The sequence below is a fragment of the Clarias gariepinus genome, chromosome 6 (genome assembly GCF_024256425.1).
Source record: "Clarias gariepinus isolate MV-2021 ecotype Netherlands chromosome 6, CGAR_prim_01v2, whole genome shotgun sequence".
Taxonomy (NCBI): domain Eukaryota; kingdom Metazoa; phylum Chordata; class Actinopteri; order Siluriformes; family Clariidae; genus Clarias; species Clarias gariepinus.
Window position 1 is genome coordinate 16,488,880 of NC_071105.1, and position 17,159 is coordinate 16,506,038.

The following is a 17,159-nucleotide window of genomic DNA, read 5'->3' on the forward strand; positions in this document are numbered from 1 at the left end:
CCACTCTTCCAGGAAAGCTTTCAGTTTTAATTATAATTGTGGTTGTGGTTTGATCATTCAGTAACAAGAGCATTAGTGAGGAGAAGCACTGAGGGTGGATGAGGACTCCTGTGGTACAGTCAGAGTTACCGTGTGAAGGTCAGGGCTCTGTGGAGGCCACTTGAGTTTTTCTACTTAAACCTTGCAAACAGTGTCTTTGTGCAAATAAGCATGACATACTGGAACACGTTTGGGCTACTTAGTGGCAGTAAAATGAGATTAAATCTAGAGAAAACAAACTCATTAGACCATTGTGTCCTTCCTTTTCCTGTGGCAACAGTTTAGAAAAGGTTCACACAATATGTGTGTGAGATGCTCATACAGTATATGTTAGAGTATTGTACTTAAAGGCTTATAGTGTATGTTTATATTTGAATACATAGATTTAAATTTATTTATTTGTTTTAAGCATGACCTTGCTATCTGAAATGTGACCGAGATTTTTTTTTCCCTTTTTTTTAAAGTTCACCTCAGCCACACATGAACCGCTTTCACGAGCCTGTTATTCATTGCGCATGCGCTGGTTTAACTCATGCGCAGTACTGCTTTAGGGGGAAAACCGAGTATGACTCGAGGAAGATTGTTAGGAATAGGTCTTGCTTTTGCGCATGAAGACTAAAAAATGCGATTTAAAATGCCTTTCTTTAATCACTTGTGACGGTTAGCGAACAAGATGACCGTGTGTGTTTCACGGTGTTCTCATCACCTGGGTGTGTTTTTCAGCATTTACTCCGTGTGTTATTTTCAGAAGAAAACGACGCAAGGTAAACGATAAACCGTTAACATTTTATTCAACTTCACTTGTTTGTGTCGGTTTTACTTTGTGTCAGGACATTTACCAACGAATTAAAGGAACAAAACGGTTTGAAGTTGAATGTGAAAGCAGTGGCGTGTGTATCGGCGTTGTGTACGTACAGTATACTGTAGATAACGGGATCGGGAAACGGTTAAACACCACACAGCTGTCTATTGAGCTGGAGAAGCCTTTATTTTAAGGCACCTCGATAGGGAGGACGGCGTCATTTGGGACTGAAGCCCCGTTTCCCTGTTTAGGCAACAATGGGGAAGATAAGGATTAAACAGCCACATGTGAGTGTGATGTGCTTAACATTATTACTGCAACGTTAAACATGAAGCAGAACTGGGGGATCTCTGATGGTGAATTGGGAACCGACTGTGTCCTGACCAAGTGTTCAGTGTGCACTAACAGTCTAACAGTCAAAATTTGAAAACCCTTTCTAATTCAGTTGTCTTTCTTGATGTTTATTTCTTGTACATTGTTACAAAATATGCAATATTCTCATTTAAACATTTGATTTTAAGATGTGTCTGCTGCCTTTACCTTTTGTGTTGGTAATGCAACTTCCTGTCAAATAGGAAGAGCAAGAAGATCAGACACTTCTGTGGAGATCAGGCATCTCTGTGGGCCTGGGGACTCAGACAGGCACTTATGGCAGATTTCAGACAGGCACTTATGGCGGAGATCAGACACTTATTTGGACAGTGGACATGCTTGTGGGGATTAGACAGTTGTGTGGAGATCAGACATTTCTATACAAGAAAATGAGTGTACCCAGGGCAGGCTTAGTAACAATTACCCTTGTATGGTTGTTTACAGTAAACATTAGGGCTGTCAGAATAAATTAATTAATAGATTAATCAAAAAAAATAATACTAAATAAATAAATATATATATAAATATATATCATTCCTGTTACCTTCCTTCAAACGTCCTTGCTGGAGTGTGTGACGTGTCATGTGCAGGTGCGATGGATCGCGTACCAACCAATAGGGTGTCAGAATGGTATGTTTATACTTCTCATCCAACCACAATTGAATTTGCTCCATCCGAATGGCGCGATTTATCCGAATGTTTTTTGTTTTGTTTTTTGAATGACAAGCTGAAATAAACATGGAGAATGGAGTAACGAGGCTATTTTTAAAATGTAAGAAGTAGAAAGTACAGATATTTGCGTGAAAATGTAAGGAGTAGAAGTGAAAAGTCGGCTGAAAAATAATTACTCCAGTAAAGTATAGATACCCAAAATTTCTACTTAAGTAAGGTAACGAAGTATTTGTACTTCGTTACTTGACACCTCTGTGTGTGTGTGTGTGTGTGTGTGCCAAACTATACAGTTCTGAAATGAAAAGTTATACAATATTACCTTTGTTTTATCTGTTTATTTTTCCTGAAAGAAACTAACACTATTAGCATGTTAATTGAACTCGGTATGTGTAATGTAAATGTTCGAAGTGTGTGTGCACCACCTCGCTGTAGTCAGTGTTCATATCGTTCATATCGTGCTGGTTGAGAATCTGCGGAACAAAGGTTGTTGCAGACCCATGCAAAAGAAGACAATTTGCTTGTGTAATGCAGGCATGGTTCTTGGCAGATCTTCACAGTTGAACATTACAGTTTCCTGTAACATTTCCCACATGTAGGCATCAGGTGGTGTAAAACCGGAGGAATGGGGCGGGTATGGGAAGGAATTGTTCTGCCACAACCACCTCCGTATATGTGAAAATTATACTGAACTGTAAATATTTTTTCCAACATTGAGAGACCCATCTGCAACACATTTTCCTTTTCACTACAGGGAACAAATGTGTCTTGAGCTATGCCTTGTTGACAAACATTAATGCATATCCGAGATGCGCGAGTTTCAATACTGTATATTTTGGCGCATATCGTATCTTTTATATATAATTACACACACACATACAAGGCTGAGTCAAATTCATCCGCTGTCTGACTGACTTCAGTTACTGTTGTGCAGGTGTGAATATGCTACTGGTCATTGGTCTGATATCACTGCTTCAGATGTACTCCAGAGGATTACACCCACTGACTCTTTGCTTTTATTAATTAATCAATTTATTCATTCATTCATTAGATAACTGACCCAATGGTGCTCAGTCACGATCTAGTGTGTAATCCATATGTGTTTTCTTTAATTCACTGATCAACCAGAACCTCAATAATTCTAGCGATCTAATGTGCCTGTACCTTGTTCTAAAGTTGTTTAAATTATTTTGCAGGGTCTTATGTGCAAGGATGAGTCAAAAGTTGTACGCACTCCAGGTATATTAAAACTTCTGTTAAGTGCACTTAACAGAAGTCATCTTATCAGCGCTTTTTATTCAAGGCTACTGTCTCCCTAGTCACTGCTGTGCAGGTGTGACCGTGTAACATCATTGCATATGTAACTACGAACAGAAACGGATGCTCCACTTGTGATTTACATAAAAAAAGGGCAAAGTGCAGTGATTTTTGTGTTCTGAGGGTGTATCTGTTGCTGGTATTTATCGGAGACTTTGTGCGCAGTATAAAGAAAGTTTTGTATGAAGAAGTTTGTAGAGAAGTTCAAGAAATGTTGCACAAGTACACCCGTGACACAGTGACGGTGCACGTTCACACACTTCTGCCCATACTGTCGACATGGCAAAAACTTTGTTGAAGCAATTTCCCTATAGTCATGATCTTGCTTCATCGGCCTTTCACCTGTTTGATTTACTTTTGAGAAAGAAGTAAAGACAGCAAAGCATTCCTGGCTTGCAGCTCAGCCTAAATCATCTCTAATAAGGGGAATATGAAAGCTTGTTGACAAGGACAAAGTGTATTAAAAATCAAGGAGATTATATCGATAAATTATATATTTGTTTTTGCTAAAAGTTATTTTAAATAAATTCTACAGCCGGAGTGCGGATAATTTTGACTTACCCTTTGGGTTAGGTAAAGCGTTTATATTGAATTATGTTCGAGTTATTTCACATAGCTAACAGTTGTCAGACATATCACTGCCATATTTAGACCAAAAAATTGTTTCAGTATTTCATCTTTAAAACAAACCAGTAATTCCTGCTAAACAAACATGCGTTGTATGATCAAATCTATGCACCAAAATATTTGTTGCATACTCTTTTTCAGCAAGTAAGGGTTAGCCTTTAATAAATCATTAATACTTTGTTGACGTTTACTTCAAGAGTAACACTTTGCCCAGGCAAAGAAAGAGAGAATTATTATTCTCAGCAGATCTCTAAACGGCTTTCAGAAGGCCCAGGTCGACAAGATCATCTGATTGTTTTACCCTTTTTTAAACTAAAATATAATTCTGTTAACTTTAAAGGGGGGGGGGGTGATTTAAAGATTCATAGCTCTTTGTCTCTGGGAAAGACCTCCCTCAGGCCTAGTCCACACATACACAGGTAATTTTTTTTAAACTGTGTTTTTTTTTTTTTTTTTTTTTCCCCCACCCACAAACAAAACCCCCACATGAACCACATGAAAATACAAAAAACGTGCTTTCAAAATTCGTCTAACCAGCAGGTGTTGAAGATAACCTTGAAAATGGTTTTTCAGAATGTCACTCTTTAGTTACCTCAAATGGATTTCGTGTGTGGACTAAAAGCCAGAAAGCACAGAAAACCCAGTGTACCTGTGGACAAAGTCTCAGACTCGACATCAACCGACCTCTTTGAAAATAAAGAATTTTTTAAACCTAAGTATATTCTATTCTCAAAACTAGTAAACGAAAAACTAGTCATAATAATGCAGCAAATTTTGGCACGTACGTTTGATCATAAAACTGTGGGTGTGCGTTTACTTTTTGCATCTGAAAGCTTCAACTACTTTCCAATGCTTCACATGTTATTAAGAGGGCTGTACTGAAATTAATGCAAAAGTGGACATACAGTAATCTTTTTATTAACTGACATAGGTCATTCAAATTGCACATGTCGATAGAGTAACTCCTTTTCTTCTATGCTATCATTGAACTCAACTTTTGAAACCTCTTTGAAACTCCCCTTTGATGCAATGTTGGTCTATCATTTTAGTTTCGGTTTCTTTAAACTTTTTGGTTTAATCTCCGCAAACATCACCTGCAACTGTTGGGAGTTTCACAGAGGATTAGAGAGCTTGGTTTAAAGATGGCACAAATGCATCATTTAAGTAGGAGACTATGTTGAGTAGTACCCTTGTATAGAGGAAAAGTTACTCAACATTTACAATTTGAACATTCTATTTCAGTTAATAAAGATTTATTGCTATTTTTGCATTACTTTCTGTACAATGTTTGCATTAATCCTTATTTGAGTTTCATTATTATTTTAGCATTTAAACATACAACAAACAGACGTTGAAGATTATGTAGTATTAAGGTATACGTAAGCTTTTGCTCAACTGTGATTATTAATGAGGGTTTTAAATCCCAACCCCACCGAGCACAAGTCATAACCACTAAACTACAGATTTCTGAATGTTTACTTTTTTTTAGGATAAAATAAGGGAGAAACAAATATTTTCACATATTTTCTTTCCTCTTTCTGGTTGGATAATGTGAGTGACTACATGGATTGGTTGCAGAAGTCTCTGATAAAAATGAGAATGTTGAATGAAAATTGAATAGAGCTGTACGCATGTTTCTTCCTCCCTATTTAAAACGGATATCTCAAATCATCAAAGTCTATACCACTGACAATAATTGAAACGCAACAATATAACCGAAGCAAACCACTCAATGTTTTTTAAATCCAGCTGTAAACTAATAATTTCTGGTAAAATAGCAAAATAGGCCGAATCTTCCTATTCAGTCCTGGTAGTTACGTCTCCGACCTTTTGTACGCAAGGAAATGTATGTAGCTGGAACTGTACAAATGAATCCTGAGGGAAATACCCATGAGGTCATTATGAGAAGGGGATCGATATAGCAGGAAGTGAGGAAGTCTTCGTTTAAGCAGACTGGAATGTTTAGATAACATCAAATTAAATGTTCTATTAAATTAAAACATATTTCAATGTGATAGGGATGAAGTAAAAAAAAAACAATTATAAAAAAATATCCAAATCTTTATTAGCTCTTTTGTTAAGTAGTTTATAAGTGTCAAAGACTTTTATTCACAATTACATTAAGGTTCTGCAAAGGGTCAATATGTGCATATTGTCTAAAAATTTTATTTATTTTAGTAATTCAATTGAAGAAGTAAAACTCATATATACAGTAGATTCGTTACACACAGCCTGATATATTTTAAGAAATTATTTCCTGTGATTTTAATCATTATGGCTTACAGCTAATGAAAATCCAAAATTTAATATCTCAGAAAATTGTAACATTAAATATTGCCTAAGACCAATAAAAAAAAAATAAAAATTTAACACAGAAATGTTGGACTATTAAAAAATATAAACATGTACTGCACTCAATAATTGGTCGGGGCTCCTTTGCCATAAACTACTGCAGCAATGCGGTGTGGCATGGAGGAGATCAGTCTGTGGCACTGCTGAGGTCTTATGGAAGCCCAGATTGCTTTGATGGCTACTTTCAGCTTTTTTGCGTTGCTGGGTCTGGTGTCTTGCATCTTCCTCTTCACAATACCTCATAAATCTGTATGGTCCTGCTTGAAAATGAAATCAGCATCCTTATAAAGCTGGTCAGCAGAGGGAACCATGACAAGCTCTAAAACTTCCTGGTAAAGATGCTTCCCTGAACTTGGACCTGATAAAACACTATGGACCAACACCAGCAGATGACATGGCTCCCCAAACCAACACTGACTGTGCGAACTTTACACTGGACCTCAAGCAACTTGGATTCTGTGTCTCTCCTCTCTTCTTCAATACTCTGGGGCCTTGATTTTCAAATGAAATGCAAAAGTTATGTTTATCCGAAAAGAGGACTTTGGTCCACTGAGCAACAATCTATTCCTTTTTGTCTTTAGACCAGATAAGACACATCTGATGTTGTCTTTGGTTCAAGAATGGCTTGACACATGGAATGCGACAGTTGTAGCCCATGTCCTGGATACATCTGTGTGTGTGATGCCTCTTGAAGCACCGACTCCAGCTGCAGTCCACTCCTTGTGAACCAGACACAAGGACTCTCCTTTTAAAGGCTCAGGATACATTTGCAGGTGTTTTGAGTTAATTATTTGATTAGATTGTGACACCATGAGTCTCCAATATTGAAATTTTCATAATATTTGTATGTTGAATTTACGCAATTTTTTTAATTTTAAATTTCCTATTGTGGCCGACGTGTGTTCAACGTGCAAAGAAGTATGGATAAGACCAAGGAAGGACTTTTAGACGGAAAGTTTCAGTATAAAACTCTGCCGGATGGTTCTGTGGATAAAACAAAAGTAGTCTGTACATTTTGCAAAGCGGAATTTAAATACCACAGAAGTAATTCGTCTTTGACATATCATTTAAAAGCAAAACACCCCACCGAAACAATCTCTACAGGGCCTCGCCAATGTAAATTGCATTGATTGTTTTAAAATTCAAATGACACAAATGGCACATACCTGTGTTTTTATTTCTGTAATAAATATGGCTTTCAAGCCAACAGTTAATTTGGAGGATATTGATGGTTTATTGCAGGTATGTTGTTTACATGAGAAAATCTGTGTTACATGTTAAACAAAAATTCCAATAAACAATCATATTTAAATTTAAATAGCTTCATTGTCTTGAGTTTACATTAATTATTTACATTTACATGTCCAAAAAGTTTCAATCTTTTAATTGTGATTAATCGCGATTAATTGCAAAAAATTGTGCGATTAATTAGTTAAAAAAAAAAAAATAGCGATTGACAGCACTAATATATATATATATATATATATATATATAATATTATTTCATCTCTGCATACCCCATCAATCATGATTCATTCCCGCCCCTTAAAGGTAAATGGCAGTTCAAGCAGAAAACATCATAACCCTTAGGCTTACTGTAGAATATTAACTTTCAGTTAATAAAAAATCCTCATAAGTAACTTGAGAAAGTCGAGTAATCTTTTGAAGAAAAAGTAAAAGTTGTTTAATTTGCCATGTTTTATCATGTATGTATAAGTGAATTTGTTTTTGAAAGTTACAGTGTGTTTTTGTATGCTGGTATAGATCTATTCAGGTATAGATCTTGAAGGAAAAAGAAAATCTGAATCGACAGGTAGGACTTGAAAAAATTAAAATCAGTATCGTCCAAGAAAATTGGAGTTGGTGCTTCTCTAGATGGGAGCATCTTATTTCTTGTTGTTTTGTGGTATTGAGTGATGAGGCTGTGCTTGGAGAGAGTTTGATCTGTAATGTAGGAGCTGATACAGGAGTCATCTTGAGCTATTGGTTTACAGTGAAACTGTAGCAGTGGCTGAAACAGGGATGAAGCGCAGAAATAACTGTGTACATTCTCAGAAGCAAACACATGTGTATGCTAATGTATATCATATCATTAGGCAGGTGGCTGTTTTATCTACGCTCAGGATTACTTCAGTTGTTTAAGGTAAATATTACCTTTCACACCGCCTTACTGGATTCAGCCAGGGGTAAAAGCTGCCTTAAGGAGAAACTATGGTAAGGAATTTGCATTATATGATAAGGCATACCATCGTCTTTCTTTTAGTTAGTGGATGTATCTCTATCGATGCTACTTCCTTAGCTGCTCATGGATTGTTTTCCCCTTATTCTAGAACAACATCTGGTGGTAGGGCAGTGCTCAGGAACATCTCCTTGATACTTTATAAGCAAACCTTATTTAGGGTTAACTTTAATGTCAACGGTAATGTTTAGAGGAAATTTGATTTAATTAAACAATATTTAGGTAATTCGAATTATACTTGTCATATAGATTTTTTTCTTCTGCGTTTTACTGTTAAAAATAATCAGGATAAGCTCTTTAAAAATCCAGAAATATTACCACAGAAAATAGAGACTAAAACTGTTTCCCTCTTAAGTTTAAGAAGACTCCAGCATGGTTAGTACCAGGTGTGTATGGTTTCATACACATTCACATTCCATACAAACTTAAATAATTCCTTTGATTGTGTGAAGCTGCTTTGCGACAATGACAATTGTTAAAAGCGCTATACAAATAAAATTTAATTGTATGCACAGGACAGGAAACAAAGTTTTTTTTTTTTTTTTTTTTTTTTTTGTTCAATCACTATTAACATTAGGACACCACATCATAGTAGTTAGCACTGTCGACTCTCACTTTCAGGAAAGTTTAAATCTCATTTCCTGTCAGCTGATACACACATAGATTTGGCATATTCTTATGCAGTGTGTGTTTCCTCTGGGTGCTCTGGTTTCTCCCACAGCCCAAAGCCATTGAGTGTCAGTGCCTGCGGTTTTGCCTCAGCAACTGAGCTTCCCTTGGGTTATGGTTAGGGTTAGAGTATGAGGGCAAAGGTATGAGGTCATAGGTCATTATGGACAACTGTTAAAGGCATCAGCTTGAATGGACAGAGGGATAGATTAACATTATTTGTAGAGTAAGATTAGATATTTTGTTTAGTCATTAAAAAAATAATTAAAAAAAGATTGTGCTATACATCTAGCAGCATTAATAGAAAAATCCACTATGGACCAGTTATTTAATTGCAAAAGGCTGCAATAAATTTTAATTACAGGTAAAATACTAGGGATCAGTTCAGTTATGAGTTTGAACTGTGATTCATATATTTTGGGTGCGTTTGAGGAGGAAAAACATTTCTTTATAATCCTACGGCTCAAAAATTAACAATTTTCATCACGTGTTAGAAGTGAATTATATGAATGTTTGTTTAGAAATAATAATTATGCCTGAAGGACTCTTGTATTTAAAGTTGCTTTGTATTGTTTAAATGCTGCTGTGAGAAAAGTAATGTTATAAGGAACGGGTTACATTTAATTAATCATTAAACTTTTTTAAATGCAATAAAATAATTTATTACAGTTGGGATTTATATAAAATCACGATACTCATAGAATTGCAATTATAATCGGATAACCACCCAAGAATCAATATATTGTATAGGGGACTGGGCCTATAAAATATGCATATAGGCATAGTTTGTTTTTAAATAATTTTAAGATGATAAATTAAAAAAAAAAAGGCAATTTTTTGTTTAGTATAAGAATATTGTATTTATCATAAAGTATTAATTTTATACTAAACAAGAAATTTAAGGAGTTTGCTAGAATTCTAGAATTTTCTTTTAAAAATTAGCTTTTGCACTTGTTCAAGGAAACAACTACAGCATAAAAATCACGCCCCACCGTCCCTCACACACACACATACACACACACACAAAAACAGTAGTGTTTGGGTGTGTGCCAATGTGTCTTCCTGTCTTGCTGCTATGATTTGCTTGTTTAGCTCACTCTGCTAACATTTCCTTTCTCAAAACCAAAATGTTAAAACACATTGGGAAACCTAAAAATACTAAGTTAAACATTCAGCTGTGACACGTGTCTGGTTCATGTGGCTAGATCATGTGTGTCTCTTTCTGTCAGATGATGATCTGAAGATGGCAAATGAGAGATGAGAGCGATGAAGCCCACGAGGAATGTGATGCTGGTGCTTTGTCCCATGCTGGTGCTCGGCTTCCTGTACTATTCATCTGTGAGACTGCACCTCCTCATCTGGGTCCAAAGACCACGTTAGTACTTATTTTTTTCTCTTTCTTCGTTTTTGCATTTTACTCCGCCCATTCCCCCCATTGCCCCCCCCAATTTACTGCAGATTTACATTTATAGGTTTATTATATTATGTTTACTGTTAACAAGTTTAATTATTGACTTCCAGGCGGCGACGTGAGTGCCAACCTATTCAGTAGCTTAGTATGTGTGTTCTTTCTTTTTATATTTTTTTTGGTTTCTGTTGCTTTTTACTTTTTTTTTTCTCATTCATAAGTTTTTTTTAAATAGTTTATTCTGTGGATATGGAACCCATCTAGTTGTAATCTTTTCTTCTGTTCTGTTGAAGAGAAGATCTTCTGCCTCTCAGACAAAAGAGTCACGCTAATACTACCTTTTTTAATTTGCTGTGAGGATCATGGTTTTTTATTTATTCTTTTATTTTACCAGTGCTTTCAGCATAATCCAGCTCTCATAAACAAGCTGACTGACATGCAGGTGGATTCAAATCTGGTGATCTAAATCACAAGACTATCTCAGTACAGTAGTAGTGTATGACTTTGTGGCGTGGTGCATTCTAAAACAGCTACAGCTGAACATCAATAAGACCAAAGAGACAGTTATTTACTTTTGTCGGTCCGGGTCTCCCGTTACCTCTCTCCATTGATAAAATGGATGTTGAGATGACAAACTGGACTGGTCAGTGAACACTAACTATCTTTATAAGAATGGCCGGAGCCTTGTGTTATTCCTGAGGAGACTAGAATCCTTTAACATCTGTAATAAGCTTTTATCAGTTGGTCATTGCCAGTGTACCTTTCTATTCGGTGACGAGCTGGGGGTAGCCTCAAAAGCAGGTATGCCACACAATGGGACAAGATGGTGAGGAGAGCTGGTTCGAGTGTGTTCAGTGGAAGACTTCTGGCGCAGAGCTACTCAACTGACAGGCTTAGTTACCAGAGCTATTAGGCTGACTACAAGGGCATGGGAATGTAGACTGGGACATCTAGGCTAAGGCTCATCTGCTATATACATCATAGTGTTACATGCATAACTTTCTCAAAAATAACTTTCTCTCAAATACCAGTTAGGAAGCTGGGGTCAGAGCGCACAGTCAGCCAGGTTACAGTGCTCCTGGAGCAGATAGAATTAAGGGCCTTACTCAAGGGCACAACAAAGACAATTTGCCAGTGCTGGAGCATAAACCCCTTGACCTGCTGATCTATAGCTCAGTAACCCACAGCCTTAACCAATTGAGCCACCACTGCAGTTACTTTGCAATTATTGCATATTTTTCCATTACACAGGCTCAATTTTGTTATTTTCATGCTGCTCTACTTAGGTATTTGCACAATTAATATTATTAGCACTGTCATCACTTTACCATATATATATATGAAAAAAAAGTTAATTGCAGTGCCGCCATGATGTGCAATTTATATATATATATATATATATATATATATATATATATATATATAATTTTTTTTTTTTTTTTTTTTGGACATTTTTATACTTTATTTTTATGCTTGATATATATTTTGTAGTTTTTAAAGACAAAGACACTGATGTTGGACAAGAAGGCCACATAGTCTCCACTTTAATTCATTCCAGAGGTGTTCTATCAGGTTGAGGTCAGGACTCAGACCAGACAAGTTTTTTCACACCAAACTTGCTCATCCATGTCTTTATGAATCTTGTTTATGCACTGGTGCACAGTCAAGTTGGGAGCATCGAAATGATTAATAGAGCATTGAAAAAGTTCCTTTCACGTCTACATAAGGGGCCGAGCACCCTGACAAGAACTCGGCAGTGACGCACTGCTGTGAAACATGTGTAACTGCGTCTGAGTAAGGTAGGCTCTGTCCTCTTTCTTCTGACCTTTAGCTTGGATCAGTTGCAGTGAGTAAAGCGATTCTATCCTGAAATAACTCAGCTGCAGGAAGTGAAGTAAACATGCTGCGTATTTTGGGCCGCAGGAAGCATGTTTTTTCTCAGTAGAACTAAGGCAAAGAGCTGAGCTGTAGCACAGAGAAATTGTAATGTGTTCTGGTCAGTTTAATCTCACAGCCAGAATATGAAAATAAAAGCTGCATGTGATATGCAGTGTGGGTGTGATGTATGATGTATTTATAATGTATGATGTAATTATGATGTATTTATCTGTTTAGTAATTCGGTGCTAGCTCTTTGTTCATACTCTCGGTGTAGATTCGTTTACAGATGTTTACTGTATTTTTGACCACAGAATGAATCCAGTTTAGAGATCTTGATGCCTCTCAGTTGTTTTCTGGTTTGTTTAATTATGTGTAAACAAACTAGAAGTCTCGGATTTCAGATTTAGAAACAACCTTGTTGTCCAAGCGCTTGGGAACTACACACATTTGCGTGACGTACTATCAGTACATATGCAGCAAGTCTTCATTATTTTTGCTAAACCTTGACTTTTCCATACTGTTAAACATTTTACAGCTATAAACGTTGGAGACACAGACACTCTAGGGCAAGGTAAAGAGTGTTGTCTGTTTGCTTCCTTCAGAGGTACCTCTTTAGGTTATTATTTCAGTTTGATTTTTTTGTGAGTGACACCTGATAGAACTGTAGAGACTGCACATCTAAACACTTTTTTTTGTTTGTTTGTTTGTTTTTATGTGTTGGATTTTTCCCATTTGGAAATTGAAAAAGTTGTATAGGAAAGGTTTACTAGCGCTGACCAGAGGAGGGAGCTCATCTACCGTCACTGAAGCCTTCCTTTGAACACTGAAGTGATCCTTTTTTGATATTTGTGTCTGGAGTAATGGCCATCATGCAATTCAGTAAAAAAAAACATCATGAAGATTTAGGATAACTGCTATGTTGTGTGTGTGTGCGTGCGTGCGTGTGTGTGCATGTAAGTGCGTGTAAGTGCGCATGTGTGTAAGTGTGTGTAAATAGAAGAAAATTGACAATGTCTGAGGGGGTTGCATAGAGCCAAAATTCATTTTATACAAAAACTAAAAGTCATGTGGGAACTCAGTATAGACTTTCCAATGTTATACTGCAACATTATGTGTTAAAAACATCAGCACGGATTGCATTCCGATATAGCAAGAATTTGTGAAAATTTTAATAATCCTTTCTATATTATTTATGCATTTATTTTATTATTTAATTTATAACAAAATCATTTTTGTTGTTTCAAAAGATGAAATGTATAACTGTTTATTCAGTCATCACTAACCTCAGTTTTTACTAATACCTTGCAATTAATTAAATACAATTTTATTGCAGATTTATCCTGATATTTTATGAAAACATATTTATGTACAAATGGTATTGCTTGGCAGATGAAAAACTCACACATATGTGAATAAGCCAAATTGGATTTATTTTGGCTTAACCGATCCTTAATCATACACAGCTGCAATATAAATTCATTAATGTGGACAGATGTATTTATTCAAAGCGACTGTCAGTGACGGCTAATCCATTCCAAGTACATGGCTGTGAGAAGTGCTGAAAATGAGGTGCTTTTACATTATATTTACAATATTTTGTTTGTCAGAAGCATTTATTCAAAGTGACTTAAAATGGTAACAGGATACAGAGCGCCGAGCACAGCTGTGCTGTTGAGGGTTAAAGGTCTTGCTCAGGGTCCAAGCAGCGCTTCTCTGTTTTAAACTCAGGTGGTCTTTTGATCACTAACTCAGATCTTGATTACCGTGAATGGTGCAGAATAATTTGTAGGAAGCATAAAGAGCCTCAAAAGCATGAAGCTTTAAAATGGATTACCATAATATTAAAACAGCCTAATATTGTGTATCTCCTCTTCACTAAAGTGTTATGGCTGATTGGTGTACCTCAATAAGTCTACTGAAAGCTTAAAAAAAAATTTTAATTGCTTCATGTGCTTTTACCTCTCCTCAGTATTATCAGACGTCTTAACACTAAGGATGGGAATCAACAGTCCTCACCCGATATAATATGATCACAATACCTGTGTGCCGATTCAATTAAAATGGTTTTTGAGACTCATTTGCTTGTAGAGCTTGGAGGAAAATGGCCGATCGGAAGCTTTTAATGCATGCAACTTTTGAAAAATGTTCTGGTGACTGGTTGATCAACGGGTACATATTTATTGATACATGATACATGAATCAGCACACAAAAGAATTTGTCAAACCGAATCGATTTCCCCCTATCTCTGCTTAATGCAATAATAATGTAATGTGAGAAACTGCAGGATGAGTACTGGGGAGCTGAGGGTATTTCGGGATTAGGTTTTAAGCTGTCCTGAGAGACGTATCAAGTCTCGCTATGTGCAATTTCTTTGACTAACTCAAAAGTGCCATGCAATCAAATGTACTTTTACCTGATGTAACTGGCCATTGATGTTGTATCTCTGACTCCAATGTAGGGCTTAAAGAATCATTTAATTTGCATTGTTTGAGATCTGTTGCGAAACTCGATCAGTCAATTTCTTCTGCTCTATTTAAAAACAAACCCTTTTTTCTAAAAGGTGCTTTCAGTAAAGCTGGAAGTGATTCCTGTAACTGAGGCTCATCGATCAGCGTTGGCCTGCAATTAGAACCGTAATGTTTGTTGGCATTGTGTTGTGGCATTCACAGCCTCTAGGCGTTGAAACCGCTGCCAGCTTCCCATCGATATGAAAATGCTCACAGATTGCATGTTAACATCCTGATCTCTAAGTTATTTGGAGATGAAGGAAAAACCGGCTATGCTAAGACCATAGCAGGATGAGGAATTCACAGTGCGATAGCGTCACTCTAATAACTTCACTGTATTTGCTTTTTCAGTTCATACTTCATAGGAATCTCATACTCGGTCTTGTACCAATTTGGAATGGTTTTGGTCAGGTTTGCAGCCTTTTATAAACATGACACTGCAACTTGATTTTAAACCTGGTTGAGTGTCTTTGGGATGTTTTATCAAACATATTAGAGTGTTCTCCGAATGTGATCCTCAGCAGAATCTTGCTTTTCCCTTATCCCAATTTCAGTTGTCAGATATAGAGACTAAACCGTCACTGTTGGGCTCTTTAGCAAGATCCTGCTTAGTTGTATAAATTAAATACATCTGCATAGAGCAGGGGTAGGTCAGTTGTTCAGGCATCTTCCTCCTGTTTGGAAGGTTCCAGCACCCTAAGTTTTCATTGTTGGTCGCTTAGGTCGCTCTGTTCTGTAAAAAGGCATGTGCTAAAGGAAATGAATGCAAATGTATGGCATTTTGTACCTGTCCATCATAAGAGATACAGACATGCCATTAACAGAAAATATTGCCTGGATTTAAAGCCATAAAAGGTCAGACCTTTTTGAAAGCCGAGATTTTGCTTAGGCTTTAAACACCCTCTTTAAAAGACCCTCTACCATCACCAAATGCTTGTGTTGATCCTCAATCAAAAGAATTATACAGGAACCAAATACTTAGTGACATCAGGGATTTGAACGCCATAGTTTTATCACCAAGACAAAATGCTGAGACAATGATCACCATCCGGATAACGTTAAAATAACAACAGATACTGTAGCCAGTCTTCTAAATCAGAAAAGAAAGCTTGATCTTCCGTTCGAGGCCACAAAACGTCAGACCCCATAAGCCGGGCCTTTGAAAGAACGTGGGGCCTCTCTGAGCTGGGCCTCTCTGACACCTAATTGCTGAAAGCCAGGCAGTACTGACACTAAAAGTCAGGTCTGGTCTCAGGCTTCTTAAGCCGTGTCTCTTACACTTAGCTGTCTGAAAAGCAGCTTTCTACAAGCGGCCTTTCTTCCAAAAGCCAGGCCCCTGAATCCAGACCCAAAGCACTGTTACGGAGAATTTCTGGACGCTCTCATGAGGTCAAGACATCACCCCCTTCATTGAATCACGCCTTCATTTAGCCCATTGATTTTTGTTCAGCATGTTTTTGGCCTGACTTGGAGAGTTTGCATTTTTTCATTAAAAGATTAGCCAGAGTCTCACCGTCTCTGTGTATTCCTGGTTGCTTTGTCATAATCATTGTAAAGCCTTGACAGTGTTATAGTAACTATAGGTTACTGAGAGGTGAGGATTTTTCTTAGTCTGTTGAGAAGTTGTTACTAAAGCACACAGTGGAAAGCAATCTTATCCAGCAATCTTACAGAGCTGTTATGAAAGTATTCGAGGGTTACATCGGCACGCATGAGCTCATTAAATCATGAAAACGGCCGCCGCTATGAAAAGCAAACACACCGTCTTTTATTGGTCCAATGTAGACAGTTGTCTTGCCATGAAAATATTTTATTTTGATTAAGATTTAGTGTTCGTTAGAAAGTAAAATGTGTTCTAATTAGATACCACTATAGTTTTTCAGTGAATTAATTAGGTTTAGTCACACGTTTTGGCATGAGTCTGAAGGACTGCTTTCTTTTTAGCCCTGATTTTTTTTTTGGATTTGCTGATTGCATTGCATTTTTTTTTTGTCAAACACAGGTTTCAGGATTACTGGCTTCCCAACAATGTGTATGATAAAAATAATATCCCTAATGTCTAACAAGGTTGGATACACTTTCTAGATTCTGAAACGAAGTATGTGGCAAGAGGTAAGTATCTGCAGTGAATCATTACAGCCAATGGCGTACTGTAGGATGAAGAACGGGATGTGCGGCCTCTTTCACCTAGGAATGGTGGTGAGGTGTGTCACTAACATCACTTGTTCCTGCACAAAGCCCAGGTCTCAGCGCACATCTGCTGCTGGGATTACACTTA

The 17,159-nt window shown here is 36.9% G+C and overlaps 1 protein-coding gene across 5 annotated transcripts in view; it reads left to right on the forward strand.

Annotated features, from left to right (window-relative positions):
- The first annotated feature begins 582 nt into the window (after positions 1-582).
- Positions 583-17,159, forward strand: part of st3gal3a (ST3 beta-galactoside alpha-2,3-sialyltransferase 3a) — a 52,221-nt gene continuing 35,644 nt past the window's right edge. For 4 of the 5 annotated variants that reach the window (XR_008360783.1, XR_008360785.1, XM_053497827.1 and 1 more), the window contains exons 1-2: positions 583-803; positions 10,315-10,460. Coding sequence is in view for 2 of the 5 variants with exons in the window: in XM_053497827.1 (XP_053353802.1) it covers positions 10,343-10,460 (118 nt within the window). In the remaining 3 variants the exon portion in view is untranslated. The other variant, XR_008360784.1, reaches the window with a different exon arrangement.